We start from the raw sequence: 15,031 nt of genomic DNA, 5'->3' as shown, positions 1-15,031 counted from the left end.
GGAAGTTGGTGGCCCGCCCAAGTACTAAAGCACAAAACCTACAAGCTAGCCTATGAGAAGGGCGAAATCCTCACCAACACTTGGAACATAGAACAGATACGTCGCTTCTACCCTTAAATTCCCAAGCGTCATACAATTTTCCTCGAAATACAATAAAGAAGTGTTCTTTAATTGTTCTAAATTTTCGAGGAACCCCCCGAGCCCATCGGTATGGGTTTGGCGTTACGATAATGCTGGGGGGGGGGAAACTTGACTCTGCCTCTGCAGAACCGAGCCTCCCTCGGGAGCTAGGGGGGAACCTCCCCCCCAAATCCCAAACTCTGTCTCGAACTCTGACAAATCGCTTGCAAAAACCTAAGGACCAAAAGTTTGCCACGAGGCCAAAAGGTCGGCTGAGCCGTGAGACAGCCTACCCCTCTAGGCTACAGCAACTCCCTCACCACCTTTCACCCGAGGGGCAGCTTAGGCTCCAAGGAAGTTTTTGCAAAGGACTTGTCTAAAAATGAGACAGGGGCACCGTTTTTTAGTCGTCTTTTCAAAAAATTTCCTACGCCGAACTCTCTCGCGTACTCTGACAAATCAATTGTAAAAAACCTAAGGGCCGAAAGTATGCCTCGAGGCCAAAAGGTCGGCCGAGCCATGAGACTGCCTATGCCTCTGGGCTATGGCAACTCCCTCACCACCTTTTGCCAGAGGGGCAGCTTGGGCTCCGAGGAAGTTTTTTACAAGTGATATGTTCAGAAACAGAGCAGAGAGCAAGGGCTGGGAAACATAATAGAAAATGATTAAGATGCATATATACACAAGTACTAAAAAGGCCTCGACGGCCACAAACGTTATGGTACAATGATATACGTCCTAATCTATTAGATGACCCCTTTGGCCCAGGTCAGAATACGAGGTCACCAGTGTCGACAGACGGCGTAGGAGGAGCCACCTCCTCTTTGAACAGCCGGGCCAGCGACATGCCAGGGGCCTCAGCCGCCTCCACCAAGCTTCATCACCTCCTCCTCGGCCTTCTCATCGTCCTCTGCCACGACGTAAATCGTGTCTGAGACCGGCAGGGAGGTCCGAGGGTCGTACAAAAAGCCAGGGGAACTCCTGATCGTCCTCTCGCTTCGTGCAGAGGCTCGGGGGCTCTTCCTACAACCTTGTCGAAGCCCAATGACCTGAACTCGCACTCAGAGGCCCGGCAAACGCAATAAACTCCTCACTCAATAGGAAAAAAAGCCCCTAGAGGAGTAAATCCACTCCTCTAGGGTCTTGGGGGCTACACCCGGTGGGTGCACTTACACGCACCCACCGGAACCTCAAAAAATAAAACCCAATTCCTACGGGAGCGGGTATGAACCAAGCCTCGGCAAACCCTTAGGGAGAGTGCACGCACTCCCCCAAAGGCTCGGGGGCTACTGTCGGGTACCTTAGAACGGGGTACCCCGAACGAACATCAAAGGGGTCGCTTAAGTCCCATCGAAAACAAAGCTAGAAGGTAAGCCGTGGGCCCCTCACCCGCCATGACCGGGCCCACCGAGCCCTCCATCTCGCGTTGAGCCTCGCGCAGGAGGTCTCGATGTCCTGACGTAATCTCCGCCTTGCGCGAGGCTCTCCACGGGAGGCCTCGACAGGGAACACAATCTCCGCCTCACGTGAGGCTCTCCACGGAAGGCCTTGGTAGGGGGTGCATTCTCCGTCTCGCGCGAGGCTCCGCTCTCCGTCTCGTGCGAGGCCTCATTCTCCGTATCACGCGAGACCAGCTTATCCATAGTCCGATGCCCCCGCCTCGGCCGGTCTTCCCGACAGCACGTCATGTCTCATTAATACTTCAACCACTCCCGCAATCTCAGCCGGACGATGGCTCGACGCCACAGAATGGCCGACGGGACCTAAGGTCGCTTCAACGCCATACCGGCTGGGACAGGGCATGGCGGGGATTACCGGCCACTGTGTTCTGACGCTGTGCCCACGATCAGCGCCCACACTGCACTATGCCCCGCGATCCCTGCCTCGAAAACAACATGACATGGACAACTCGGCCCGGGTTATCACCGCCTCCAAGCCGGCGCACCAGATCAGCCGCCCACTCAGGGCCTCGGCACTATGCACCAAGGTCTCGACTATCTCAGGGTTTGTACCCACCGAGACCCCCCACTATGGTGCAGCCTCGGCACCGACCAAGCCTCGGCCTCGCGCACAGTCCGTCCACAGCGGCTTGCACGTCCACCGCCGCGCCCACTCTGAGGCAGTCCCAAGGCTCTCACGACGCATAGGATCAGATGGGACTGGCACGCCGCCCTAGTGCTATAAGGACGGACCACTCCGACGACCACGCCGCCACAGGAACAGGCCACAGGGCTCGGACATGCCGCCCCTATTTGCACGATGCTGCATAGTTAACACATGTACTGTCCTCGTCCTCCCTTCAACTATAAAAGGAGAGGACTTGGGCCACTTAGAGGGGGGGAAGAACACCTTGTAACATACACACACACGCACACATCCCAGCCGCTTGAGAGCAACGTCTCAGATGACCCACACGACACCTTGCCGAGACCTGGGATTAGCTCCCTCTCTCCCCTAGCTTGTAACCCCCTACTATAAGCACTTCGGTGCAAGGAATACAAGATCGATCTCTCAAACTGGACGTAGGGCATCGATTGCCCGAACTAGTATAAATCTTGTGCCTCTTTGCATCACCATCTGAGATTAGGGGCACACAGTTCAAATTCACTGGTTGGTTGAGGACCCCCCGGTCCGAAACACCGACAGGAGTGTATCCTATCCGTTCCATTGCTGCATTGAATATGATAATGAGTTAGCCATTAATAATTTCATCATATGTAATTGTCTTGAAGAATATAGTGAACCAAAATACTTACCGGTAAACCAGTATTAAGGGGCCTCTCAACGGGCCATCGTTCCCAACACCAAACTTGGAGTAGGTAGGAGCAACCCCCAAGGTTCGCATACCCTGAGGTACGACGACAGGCAATGCATAGCTGTCGATACGTCTATGCCAGAACTGCGCTGCCCCAGCTGTAAGCCGCTATGTTCTTCCACGGCTGACGTAGTATGTCAAGGAAGATCTAGCTGATGGTGTTGCCCGAGGCGTCTGGAAAGAGGAAAGCACCAAAGAAGTGCCAAAGCCACACTCTAGCAAACCTGTCAATCTGAGCCTCATCAGCCTATGGTTTCAAGTAATCAAAGTGCTCTGTGATCTAGAACGACGAAACACCGAAATTTTTCCTGAAATTCACCAAATAAAATGAGACCTGATGGCTGCAGGAAAACAATGCAAGTATTAAATAGGCTTGAATTGCTCACTTATTTTTTTTGAAAACCTCGTCGTTCGGTGGAACAAAGCCAGTGAACTGAGCCACCAGCTCCCTCTAGTGATCGTTGTCAACTATACTTGTCACTGGAATTCCCCCCAACCAAAGGCCAAAGATAGCCTTCACGTCCTGCATGGTCAAGGTCATCTCGTCGCAAGGTAGGTGGAACGTGTGGGTCTCAGGCCTCCATCTGTTATAAGAATAGAACGACTGTTAGTTGCCTCAAATTTGTTATAAAAATGTTTACGTACAAAGAAGGCACTCGCACCTGTCTACAACTGTAGTAAGTAGTGCTGGGTCTAGGGGTGGAAGACCGTAGTTGACAACACGGACAAGCTCGAGCAAGCCGGCACGCCGTATATACAGCGCGTAACGCTCATCCCACTGGCGCGCCCTGATGTGCGTGCGGCAAAGGAGGCAAGGCCACCTGTGCATCGGTGTCACTCAAGATGTGTGCTCGGTACTGGTCGTCGTACTCCACCTCAAGAAGAAGGTACAACGGGTGCTGTATGTGAGGGACCATCCTATTACAAATTGATAAACAAAGGGTTAGAGTATTCAAATTAACAATATTTAAATTAATATTATGTAGCATTACAAAATTTGAACTACTTGTTATGCAATACGAACACAATATGAAAACACATATATAAATTCAAAGTAACATTAACAGACATATTAAACAACTTCACTAGGAAAAGAAGCAACTTCTATATAAGGACCTGCTGTCCACTTGTGTTTCTTATTAAATTATTACAATAGCTTGTCTTTATCTACTAGAGTAGCTCATTATAATTTTAACTTAGGGATGAGTAGCCCAGTATAAGATGAATTGATTGAAAACTATCATGTGTGTCATACTCAGTCTTATACTCTATACTAATATGTCTAAAAATATAAGTTGTCTACTTTTTTCGCACAATGCTACGATGGATTCATAGCAGTACGATATCGACGATGTTGTGCATGATTTTAGAGGTTATAGTGCTTTCAATATATGTTTGAGTAAAATGATCATTTGGATTAATATTTTCATGTAAGAAAACAAGCATATAACAATTTAAATCATAAAAACTCAACCAATCAAATTTGTCGCTATATATATATATATATATATATATATATATATATATATATATATATATATATGTATGTCTAGTATACAAAAAACACATAAACAGATTTATATTCCACGTGCCTTTTAATTAGACATTTATTTTCGCTATAATTAATAATACATTGTAAGAAAATTAACAATTAAAGTATATTAATAATAATACAATGTAAGATAAATTAACAGCTAAAGTATATTTTAAAAGAATCTCTCGATCTAATGGCTAACGATTAATATAAAGGGGTAGTGAAGGTACGGGGGTTTTGATTATGAAGAAATATGCACCAAATTTCACCTCAGCGAGGGTTGAACTGGAGTGAGGGCGCCCGTGTCACTTCGGCGTGCGTGGCGCAGCAGATGCGACGGTTGGCGTGCAGGCGCGGCGGGCGCAGCGGCGGCGGCGCTGCGGGCAGGGAGGTCGGGCGGCTCACAGTCAGGCGGGAGGGGGGCGTCTCGCGGGCGTTATTTATCTGCTCCTGCCGCGCCGTGGGCTATGGCGCGTCACTGTCGCGCCAAGATCGGTGGCGCGGCAGACCCTGCCACAACCTATTGTCTACGAGCAGGGCTTTCTCCGGCCAACTATACATCTAAGGATATGTTTGGATCCACTCTAAAATTTAGACCTCTAAGCTAGTGGCTAAAGTCTCCAACATGTGGTTTTAATTTGGCTCTAAAGTTTAGCCCACCTTATAAAAACTGAGAAGTGCTCTAATTTTTTTTAGAAGAGGGGATCAAATAGACCCAAGAGAGAGAGGGCGACGAAAGGGACCCTGTATTTCTCGATCCCATGCTCGCAGACCCCCTATTTTCTCATCTCAAAGTGTGAACCACGCCTTCCCCTTTACATGCACCTATGCAAGTATTGTAACCACCACAGCACAACCACCATTTACTCTTCCACGTGGCCTCCTATAGCTCACATAAACATCTACTATTTCCTCGGCTTGATAGTATTATTATACATAATCCATAATTCTAGATCTCAAACATTCCATATAACCGCCGGTCTATGCAACCACACTCCCCCTGTCCCTGTCTCCCTCGCGGCACTGCAGCAAGCCATGGGCGTGAGCACCACTGACCTGTCCGCGCCACCCCACTCCGTCAACCTGCCCGGCTGCATGGCCTCCTCCTCGTCCCCTTCCTCCGTTGTTGCCCCGTATCCGCGTTCAGGCAAGCACCGCGGCGCGGCCGCCGTGGTCCGCCGCGCCCAGCACGTCCTATCGCGCGACGTCGGGTGGTGCGGGCAACGCGCGTGGCGGAAGCTGCTCAGGCGGCTGGCGCAGGAGACCAGGTGCATCTGCAGCTCCCCGACGGCGGCCACGGGCAGGCCCATCACGTTCGGCTACGACGCTGCCAGCTACGCCAAGAACTTCGACGACGGGCGCAGCCCCGCGCTCGCCGCCCCCGTCGCCGCCGCCAATGCGGCGGATAAGCCGAGCGGCAATTGACCCGATCGACGTTCTTCTCTCCCCCTCGTCGATCCCCTTCCGATTTTTTTTTTTTTGTTTCTCTTTAATTGTTTTTCTCCAAGCTTTTATTTCCTTCTCTTTCTAGCGCCTCCCTGCAGGTGATGGTGATATTGGTGTTGTAATGGCCTCATCAATACCCCACACATATTTAGTAATTTGTACATAGCTTTCGAGATAACACGAGTGGAGTTTTGCCAAATGCACATAGGGCAATGTACCATCCCTGAATGACTGAATCTCATCTCTTGCATTGCAGCATTGGTAAGAAATTTCAATCAGAATTCAGGTATTGTAGGGATCGGAGCCATTTTCTGCCCAATCTTTCAAATGTCCTTGATTTCTGAATTCAAGATTACGGCAGAGAAACAATTATGCAGGCACTATATATCTTTTCTGCCTAATCTGAAACGCGAGGATAGTGGTCTGTTAACTCATCTGGATATTATTGTTTGATTGATCGGCTGGCAGTTACTAATCGTCAGCGCTAACTTGCCAAAGAAAGAAAAGGAAACGACCAATGGGTGGTGCAGATCAAACTACTCATGGAAGGACCATGCAATACAGGACAAAAGGCAAAAGTGGACGGAATTTATTGGTCTTGATCTTAGGTAGGGCCATATTAAATTTATTTTCTTTCAATGTGCCTGCCTGGTTAAGTACCGGCAACATTTCTCAGATTCAGGCCTGGTTTAGATTGAGGTTAGAAATCAGTATTTGATACTGTAGCATTTTTGTTTGTATTTGATAATTATTGTCCAATCATGACCTAACTAGGCTCAAAAGATTCGTCTCGTAATTTACAATCAAACTGTATAATTAGTTATTTTTTTATCTACATTTATTACTCCATGCATGTGTCCAAAGATTTGATGTGATGAAGAGAGAGTAAAAAAACTTGCAATCTAAATAAGGCCTCATTGAAATGCTTCCCGGCAAATCAGGGCGTGTTGGAAGTGGAACGCTAGATTTTCTTTCTTTCTTTTTGCTTGATGAAAGTCGTCACAATTCATCATTACATTGTCTACACAATTTTTTTTCCTGCGATCCTTGTGTTCCTAACAGCCATGGAATGCCGATGGAAGCTCTTTGTTTGTTGTCTTGTATATAGGGTTCTTCCTTAATTCGTTGTCGCTAACTCCTCATTGGCTTTGCCCCTACACACTACACGGCGGTTGCTTCCTGCAAGAGCAAGGCCATTTGGTAATGGGAAAATTGGTCTCATAGCATTGAAAGATCACCGTATCCGAAAAATACCATCAAAAATTTGCCGCTCCGTAAAATACCACTGAAACAACGCAACATCACCTGGATATAGCATTCTGTCACGTTTGGAACAAACGCCGTCGCCTCCGTTTGGAAATAGTAGCCGATGAGGATGAGGACAGTGTAGGGAGTCACCGGCGGCGGCGTAGGGCCTCGTACCAGGGAGCTCGCCCGGCGCCTGTGTCCTTGCCTCGGACGCTGCTGACGAGCACTCCAGCGCCGACGCCGTACGCCGCCGGAGCCGCGATCGCGGCTCACCGAAGCCACCTCCGCCGGAGCTGCGCCGCAGCAGCCAGACGCCGGAGCTTGCCGCCATGGGCACCAGGGCCTGCCAGTTTCCACGAACGGGCGGCCTTCTGGATGAAGACGCCTGATCGCCGATGGGCTCCCTCGCGGCCGGACGTCGGTGTTGGCGGGTTGCGAATACGCGCTTGCGGCAGGAGAGCCTGGCGGCGCTAGTTGCTTTGTGGGTGGAAAGTGCGATTAGCCTCTCCCAGGGGGTCCTGAGGCTCCTTTATATAGGCAGGCAATTAGGGTAGCAGCTGGCCTGTTGGGCCACAAGCACGCGCCGCCGGAGTTCGTTAGCAGAGCGAGATATCCGGCGCTGGCAGCTTGCGTACTTATCTCCACGTGATAATTATCCTTCGTGATCAAGTTTCAAGAAGGCCAGTTGAGATATTTGCTGGCTGCGTGGACGTGTACATGGCGATTGTATTCCATCCAAACACCGGGATCAACTAGCATCTCTCCTATGCAGCGCATGACATGCGGGCCTAGCAAGATGGAGTGCTATTGAATAATTTGAAGGAACAAGATATATACGCACATATATCTATCTGACTCAACGATTTGCAGCCGATAGACATACGTCGCCTGGAAATCCCGTACATGCTAGCCGTATATACCGAGGGTTTTAGGATATTCCGGCCAGATCACGTACCGATCGAGTCGCGCCAGGCTACACCATCCTGTTGATGTACGCCTTTGCAGAAATATACAAACCATGGACCGGCGTACGCACGCGTCCTACAGCCAGTTTCATACTTATCATGACTGGCACCTGCTAGCTGTTTTCCATTTACACGTCGAGGCGCATTTACGCGCATGCATGGCACTGTGCTACGTATAAGCCGGTGCAAATGGTTGCTAGCTTCTTTGATTGAACGTATACATACTTGTTAGCTTGCTAGCTCCTTTGCCTGCACGTCGAGGTGCACTTGTTAGCTTGAACGTATACATACGCGCATGCATGGCACTGTGCTACGTATAAGCAGGGTGGCAGCCGCGGGCACTGGCAGGCCCTGGTGCCCATGGCGGCAAGCTCCGGCGTCGCTGCTGCGGGCGGAATCGCGAGCTGGTGCGGCGCAGCTCCGGCGGAGGTGGCTTCGGTGAGCCGCGAGCGCGGCTCCGGCGGCGTACGGCGTCGGCGCTGGAGTGCTCGTCAGCAGGGTCCGAGGTGAGGAGCTCGACGGAGGCGACGGCGTTTGTTCCAAACATGACAGAATGCTATATCCAGGTGACGTTGCGCTGTTTCAGTGGTATTTTACGGAGCGGCAAAGTTTTGATGGTATTTTTCGGATACGGTGATCTTTCAATGCTATGAGACCAATTTTCCCTTTGGTAATATGCAGGTTGATAGGTGCTACACAAGTTTCAGCCGCTAAAGACTGGGCTCCATACCAAAAGCGAGGCAAAGCTGAGCGATTTGAGGCCTCCCCAGTTGGGCGGCGGTTGCCCTCTCCCGCCGCAAAAGGCAGAAGCTTCCTTCTCGTCAGGGCTGGCCTCTCCGCAGATTTTCCGTCGCTTCAGAGGGAATTTTCAGGTGCAACTACCGGCCGGCACGCGCGCCGAGGCTGGATCCAAAGCACTCTGCAGCCTGCGATGATCGCTGCAAACTTTTGATTCACTTGACCCATGGGCCATGGTAACGTAACATCAAAATGCAATGATTACTTGATTAGTCTCTTAACTCTGGAGAGTGAAGAACTGAAGACAGTGACCAGCAGCTTCAGCTTCGCAGAGAAAGGGAACGGCGGAGTACATACGCGAGTTAGGGTGCGTTTAGATCAAAATTTTTTTTTGGATTTTGGCTCACTGTAGCATTTCGTTTGTATTTGGTAATTAGTGTCTAATTATGGACTAATTAGGTTCAAAAGTTTCGTCTCGCGATTTCTCGACCAACTGTGTAATTAGTTTTTTTTTCGTCTACATTTAGTACTTCATGCATGTGCCGCAAGATTCGATGTGATAGTTACTATGCAAAATTTTTTGGCAACTAAACGGGCCTTAGTAGAGAGGGGAAAACGGCATTTATGTCCTGAGTCGAAAACAAGTCAAGCTATACCAAATACGATTAGTAAAAGCACCGCAACGCAGCAAGGTGACGCAACCCTCCCCCTCATGGAGTCATGGTCGTTGCAAGGACGAGAACGAAACGAACGCACATATAAATCCAGGTCCAGCGGCACAAGGCTGTAGCACGGTCACCGGGCGGCGGTAAATGGCGTGGTCCCAGCGGCAAGCAGCTCCCTCACTGACAGCTTAACATCAAAGAGAGCATGTGCTGACCTGAAGCTCAACACCATGACCACTAGAGTATGGATGAATGAAGATCCTTTTTTAAAAAAAAAATCTTCGGGGTATGATTTTTTTGAAAAAAAATAAAATATATTGGTATAAATAAACCTACTAAAAGTTGAAGTTCCATCTATCATTAATAAAAAAGTTACATGCTTCAAGTAAAAAATCAGACGAGCATCACACAACGACTCCGTGGCCCAATGGATAAGCCGCTGGTCTACGGAACCGATATTTTGGGTTCGATCCCTACGGAGTCGTTTGTCCTTTTTTTTCCCTTTTGCTTTCTTCGGTGTGTTCTACGGAGTGTTTTTTTTTTCTTTCCTGGCTGTGTTTTTTCCTTTTGCTTTCTTAGGTGTGTTCTAAGGAGTAGTTTTTTCTCTTTCCCGGGTGTGTTTGCAGTTGTGTTGTATGCCTGTATTTACCTGTCTAGTGTTCTACCGAGTAACAGTTTGTACGCAGCTTACATTCTTATAAACCCTCAAACCTTACATATAATAGGCATATATAGCTTACAGTTACAGGGTTGCACAAGTTATTTTCAGTTTGTGTACCTCTATTTTTCGGGGGGGGGGGGGGGGGGGGGGGGGGGGGGGGGGTTTGGCTCTCCTGGGCGTGTTTGCATTTGTGTTTGTATTTACCAGTCCAGTGTTCTACCGAGTAACAATTTGTCCGAGCTTAGATTCTTATAAACGCTCGGACCTTACATATAGGCATATATAGCTTACAGTTACAGAGTTGCACAAGTTATTTTCAGTTCATGTACCTTCATTTTTTCATGGTGTATTAACTCAAACAAACCGAGGAGCAAGCTAACAAATTTTCAGTTCACTGTACCAACGCTATTAAAATCTGATCACACTACTTTAGTGGCCACCAATGTTCAAAAAGGCGACATTAGGCGTCCGCCTAGGCGCGACTAGGCATGAGGCTCGGGGGTCCCGCCTGGCCTAGGCGGACCCCTAGGCGGCGCCAGCTCGTCTGCGGCACTAGTGGGGGAGGAGGAGCACCTGGCGGAGGTCGCCGGTGATAGAGGAGGAGCTTCGGACGCGTGCGGGCGGCGGCGGCAGGCGCGTGCAGGCACGTGCTGCGGAAGGGAGGAGGTTGGCCGCTGTGGAGAAAGAAGCAGAGCCGGGCGGCGACGGAGAAGGGCAGAGTTGGGCGTTTGCGGCTCGAAGGAGATGCGGATGGATAAGGATAAGCTGGTTCATGCTGATGGAAGGGCCTTTTTCTTTTCTTTCTTTTTTTATAAGAAAAGGATGGAAGGGGCTGGGAGGAGTATGGATAAGATGGGCTGGGCTCTTTTGATGGGCCTTTCTTCCAACTTTATGTCTACATGTCTCATATTTCTTATTTTATTTAAGTATATGAATGTGTATTAATTAAAGTTAAAACACCTAGAAAAATGCCTAGGCTCGCTTAGGCCCGCCTAGGCTCTAGGTTATGGATCATCGCCTAGCGTCTTTTTTGAACATTGGTGGCCACATTTAAGCATGTGCAGTCATGACAGCTAGAAACCTAGAACCAAATCTGACAGTGAATGTGCCTATGCTAGAACCAACATTTGAGTTGAAAATAATGAAACGATCGTGGATTATAAGTCAGAAGTACTGCTGGCTAATTTGGTGTGAGAGAAAAATATTGTTGCCTCGACGGCACGTTTGGATTCCTCGCGGGTGCTCACTTTGCCTGGTTGATCAAAGTTCATGGTGTTTGGTTCCTTTACTTGCTGTCTTGTTATCCATTACTTTCAATATTTCTCCTTGCTAAAGAGAGCCAATCCGGCTCGCCTCGGCTGGCGAGGCTAGCTTTATAGAGCGAGGCCAGGCAACACGGTGAGACATCCAAGCACACCTTCGCCGAAACTGTTCATACATTGTCCCTTTAACCAAATTATTTGACTGTTTTCGGGCACCACTGGAGTAATACAACATTCTCAGTTGATAAAGTAACACACAATTATTAGAAAGAGTATTTCTAATGACCGATGCAACGGCTTAAGCCGTGTCTAGGACTTGGCAGGAGATGGCATTGTTGTTGTTGTGTAGATGGATTTCAGCTGCCTGTTTATGAGCTTGCTGTCATAGAGAGCCAGCTGCAGCTCCATGCCATCTGACCACCATTGCTGTAGCCCATGCGCCTCAAGGAACTTCTGCGGGCCTTTTGATGTCACAAAGAGCTTTGCGACCACATCACCAGCAATCTCACTTGCCTTGCGTTGTTGTTGCTGTTCATCAGAAGCACCATCTGTTGTTGTGGACGAGCAAGAGGGAGCGTTGTAGTGGCAGCAGATGTAATCACTCTTGTTGACATACAAATGTGGCACCCATTTCTTCTCGGTGCGCAATCTCTTCTTGTCACTTGCCTCTGCCTTAGCAGTCTCAAGTGGTGGTGCTGTTTCTTCCTTCAATGGCAGACTTCCTTTGACTTTCTTCCACAGGTAGCTGGCCTTCTCACTCATGCTCCTTACACCCATGGCCAGTGAAACAGAAGGTGGATTGAAAAGATGACACTCCACAAAAACTCCTTGTTTGGCAAGCTCTTTGCAGACTTCAAGTGCAAAGCCAGCTCCCAAGGAGTGCCCAGCAACACAAACATTGGCGCTGCCAAACTTCTCAACTGCTGATTTTAGTGCTGCTAAAGCACCAACAAATCTCACTGAACCTTTGAGGCTCTCCCATACCAAGAAACGAAGGTCATCCTGCAGGTCTCTCTTCATAGTTGGCTTCTGCAGGAGGGTTCCTCTGAGAGCTAACACAGCCCTTGGGGCCCCGCTTGGTCTTATGAGGATAAAGTCAGATAAGGCAGAAGAACGATCCCACTCCAGCATGGAGCCATAGATGGAACCATCTCTCTCATCCACCAATGTCTGTGTGACCTTGTACTTGAAGGGTTTCCACCATTTTGGAGCGAGGCCATCCTCTTGACCTTTCTGGTCCTGCCTGTCCAGTTCAAGCAGGTAGACTGCTTGAATGAAGCAGGCCATTACCATCCTTTTGTAATTTGGATCCTTCCTGCAAATCAATTACAGCAAGAAAGAATGTTTAGGGGGCAAAGGTGCATCATGGCCTATGGGATACAAATCATACAATGGCATAAAGTCTAGTACAGATTTCAAATGGATTCTTTGGCATTGACATAAGGCTTGCCAGAAGCTGCCTTCCCCATACCAAGATTTTATTTTTGATTAATATTTTAAAATAACTCTCGTCAACTAAATTTTCAAAAACAACCCATTTGGCCACTGAGGCCTATTGCATGGACAAAAAGGTTTGCCATGGAAACCATAGCTGGAATTGCTATGGAAACCATATCTGGAATTGCGCATAGAGTTAATGGTGAAGTAAGAGCAGAAAGAATTCTGTAAATTGCCATGGAAACCATAGCTGGACACAGACTGTTATACAATAAAAGCGTGTGCACAGAAAACGTGTTTTGTACCCCCATGGACCCACGCACAGAACACGTTAGTTTCAGGAAACTTGAACCATTGTTCCTTGCTTTCTTGTTTTCTGATTTCCTCCAAGAAGGCTACAGCAAAACTTCAGCCACTGCTCACTGCTTTCTTGTTTTCTGTTTTCCTCCAAGAGAAGGCAGGAGCAGTGCCTTTGTTTCTTCCAATCAACCATAAGTTAACCTTGCTTGCAGGAATAGTAAACAATTCTGTTACTCCAAAAACTGCACACTAAGCACAAAATGGAAAAATTCCACAAAACTCAACTCTCGAAAAATTGTTTGCTGGACTGCAAACGGTGGCTAATCACCAGAATATTTATTGGGCCCTGTAAAAAGTGCAGCCACTTGGGATAGTTTCTATACTTGTTATGTAGACACTACATAGAAACTAGTAAAATTCACAATGGATGGTTCCTTCAAAGTAAATGTTACCCAATCCCCTGTTTTATCTCTGGATCATCTACCATGCAACGGGATACTGCAAAATCACAATGTCGCTAGCTGAAAAAGGTAATCGATTTTGCCGCATGCCAGATTGAAGAACCTTCCATTCTCATTCAACCGCGAGCAGGGAAGGGGAATCGCGCAATCGGCGCCAGCATTCGTTTATCCCCTCCCGATCAAAAACCAAGGGAATGCCCGAAAAAAAAGGTGCCAGCTGCAAGACCAAGCGATGGCCCCTGATCCAACTGAAACCTAGAAGCCCGCAGCTTGAACGAAACCACATATATACAAATAACCCGCCATCCGGATCCGGCCATCCAATCTTCATTCAGGAATGAAAACAATGTAGGAGTACATGATTTCAAAGACACGGGAAGCGCGATCGCTTACCAGCTCGATCTGATTATCTCCTTCCAGTTGGGCGGCGGCAGGTTGCGCGGCCCGGACACGTGGAAATCGTAGGGGTGACCCTCCGCCTCCGCCTCCGCCGCGGCCACCACCACGGCGCCTCCGCCGCACCCTCCTCCCTCCACCTCCACCACCAGCTCCTCGTCCTCCCCAAGCGCCTTCACCTCCCCCGCCGCTGGAGCTGGTGCGGGGGGCAAGTCGTTCGGCATCGTCGTGGCGCAGGCCATACGCCGCCGCCCCTGCCCGGGCCCGTGTTCGCGGCGCGTGGTGGGGATGGCGAGATGCAGAGCGCGTGCGCGCAAGGGGGGGTCGGCAACGGTCGAAACGGCGTGGGGGCGAGGAATGTCGAGTGCGCGAGCGCGAGGATTCTCGGGTGCCAGGTGGGAGAGCGCGGCGGTGGGGTACTTGGGATCTCAGGAAGAGGACAGCGGCACAGCGCCCCAACGGTCATGTTTGGAAGGGGAGCCGCAACTGGGGTTGTGTGGCTTGAGCGCGTTGGCAATGAGTATGCCCTTCCTCGTTGAAAGGTTGTTGATCTTTTCCCTTTCCGTTCTCATTTCCGGCCGTGGTTTAAGAATTTTCTTTTTTTATTGAAAAATAGTACTCCCTCAGTTTTAAATTATAAAATATTTTGGTTTTCCTAAATATATACTATATCTATATGTACATGACGTTTTGGTATTTCTAGATACAATGTTTTTACTATGTATCTATCTAGACACGATGTATATTTAGAAAAGTCAAAATGTCTTATAATTTATATCGAAGGGAGCAGTACAGAGCTAGAATGAGCCGGGGTTGTATGTTGACGTGGAGAGAGAAGAGAAACGCGTTGAAAGCTTACAGCCAGCTTATGCACAAGAACCAAAAAGCTCTGTGAGATAGATGATTGGGCTGTAAGCTGGCTAACTATTATATAAGTGGACTAATAAATTGGCTATAAGTTTTCGTACAGCCAGCAGTCGGCT

The 15,031-nt window shown here is 48.8% G+C and overlaps 1 protein-coding gene and 1 pseudogene across 1 annotated transcript; one reads left to right on the top strand and one right to left on the bottom strand.

Moving 5' to 3' along the window:
• The first annotated feature begins 5,444 nt into the window (after positions 1–5,444).
• On the top strand, positions 5,445–6,114 carry LOC136458991 (uncharacterized). The gene has a single exon (XM_066458892.1). The coding sequence runs from the start codon at positions 5,505–5,507 to the stop codon at positions 5,892–5,894; it is 390 nt and encodes a 129-aa protein (XP_066314989.1). The 5' UTR covers positions 5,445–5,504; the 3' UTR covers positions 5,895–6,114.
• Positions 6,115–11,588: 5,474 nt separating this feature from the next.
• On the bottom strand, positions 11,589–14,514 carry LOC136458990 (GDSL esterase/lipase At4g10955-like; annotated as a pseudogene).
• Positions 14,515–15,031: the final 517 nt, after the last annotated feature.

The sequence above is a fragment of the Miscanthus floridulus genome, chromosome 6 (assembly GCF_019320115.1).
Source record: "Miscanthus floridulus cultivar M001 chromosome 6, ASM1932011v1, whole genome shotgun sequence".
NCBI lineage: Eukaryota > Viridiplantae > Streptophyta > Magnoliopsida > Poales > Poaceae > Miscanthus > Miscanthus floridulus.
Note: the sequence above shows the minus strand (reverse complement) of the source record. Positions and strands in the feature narration are given on the sequence as shown.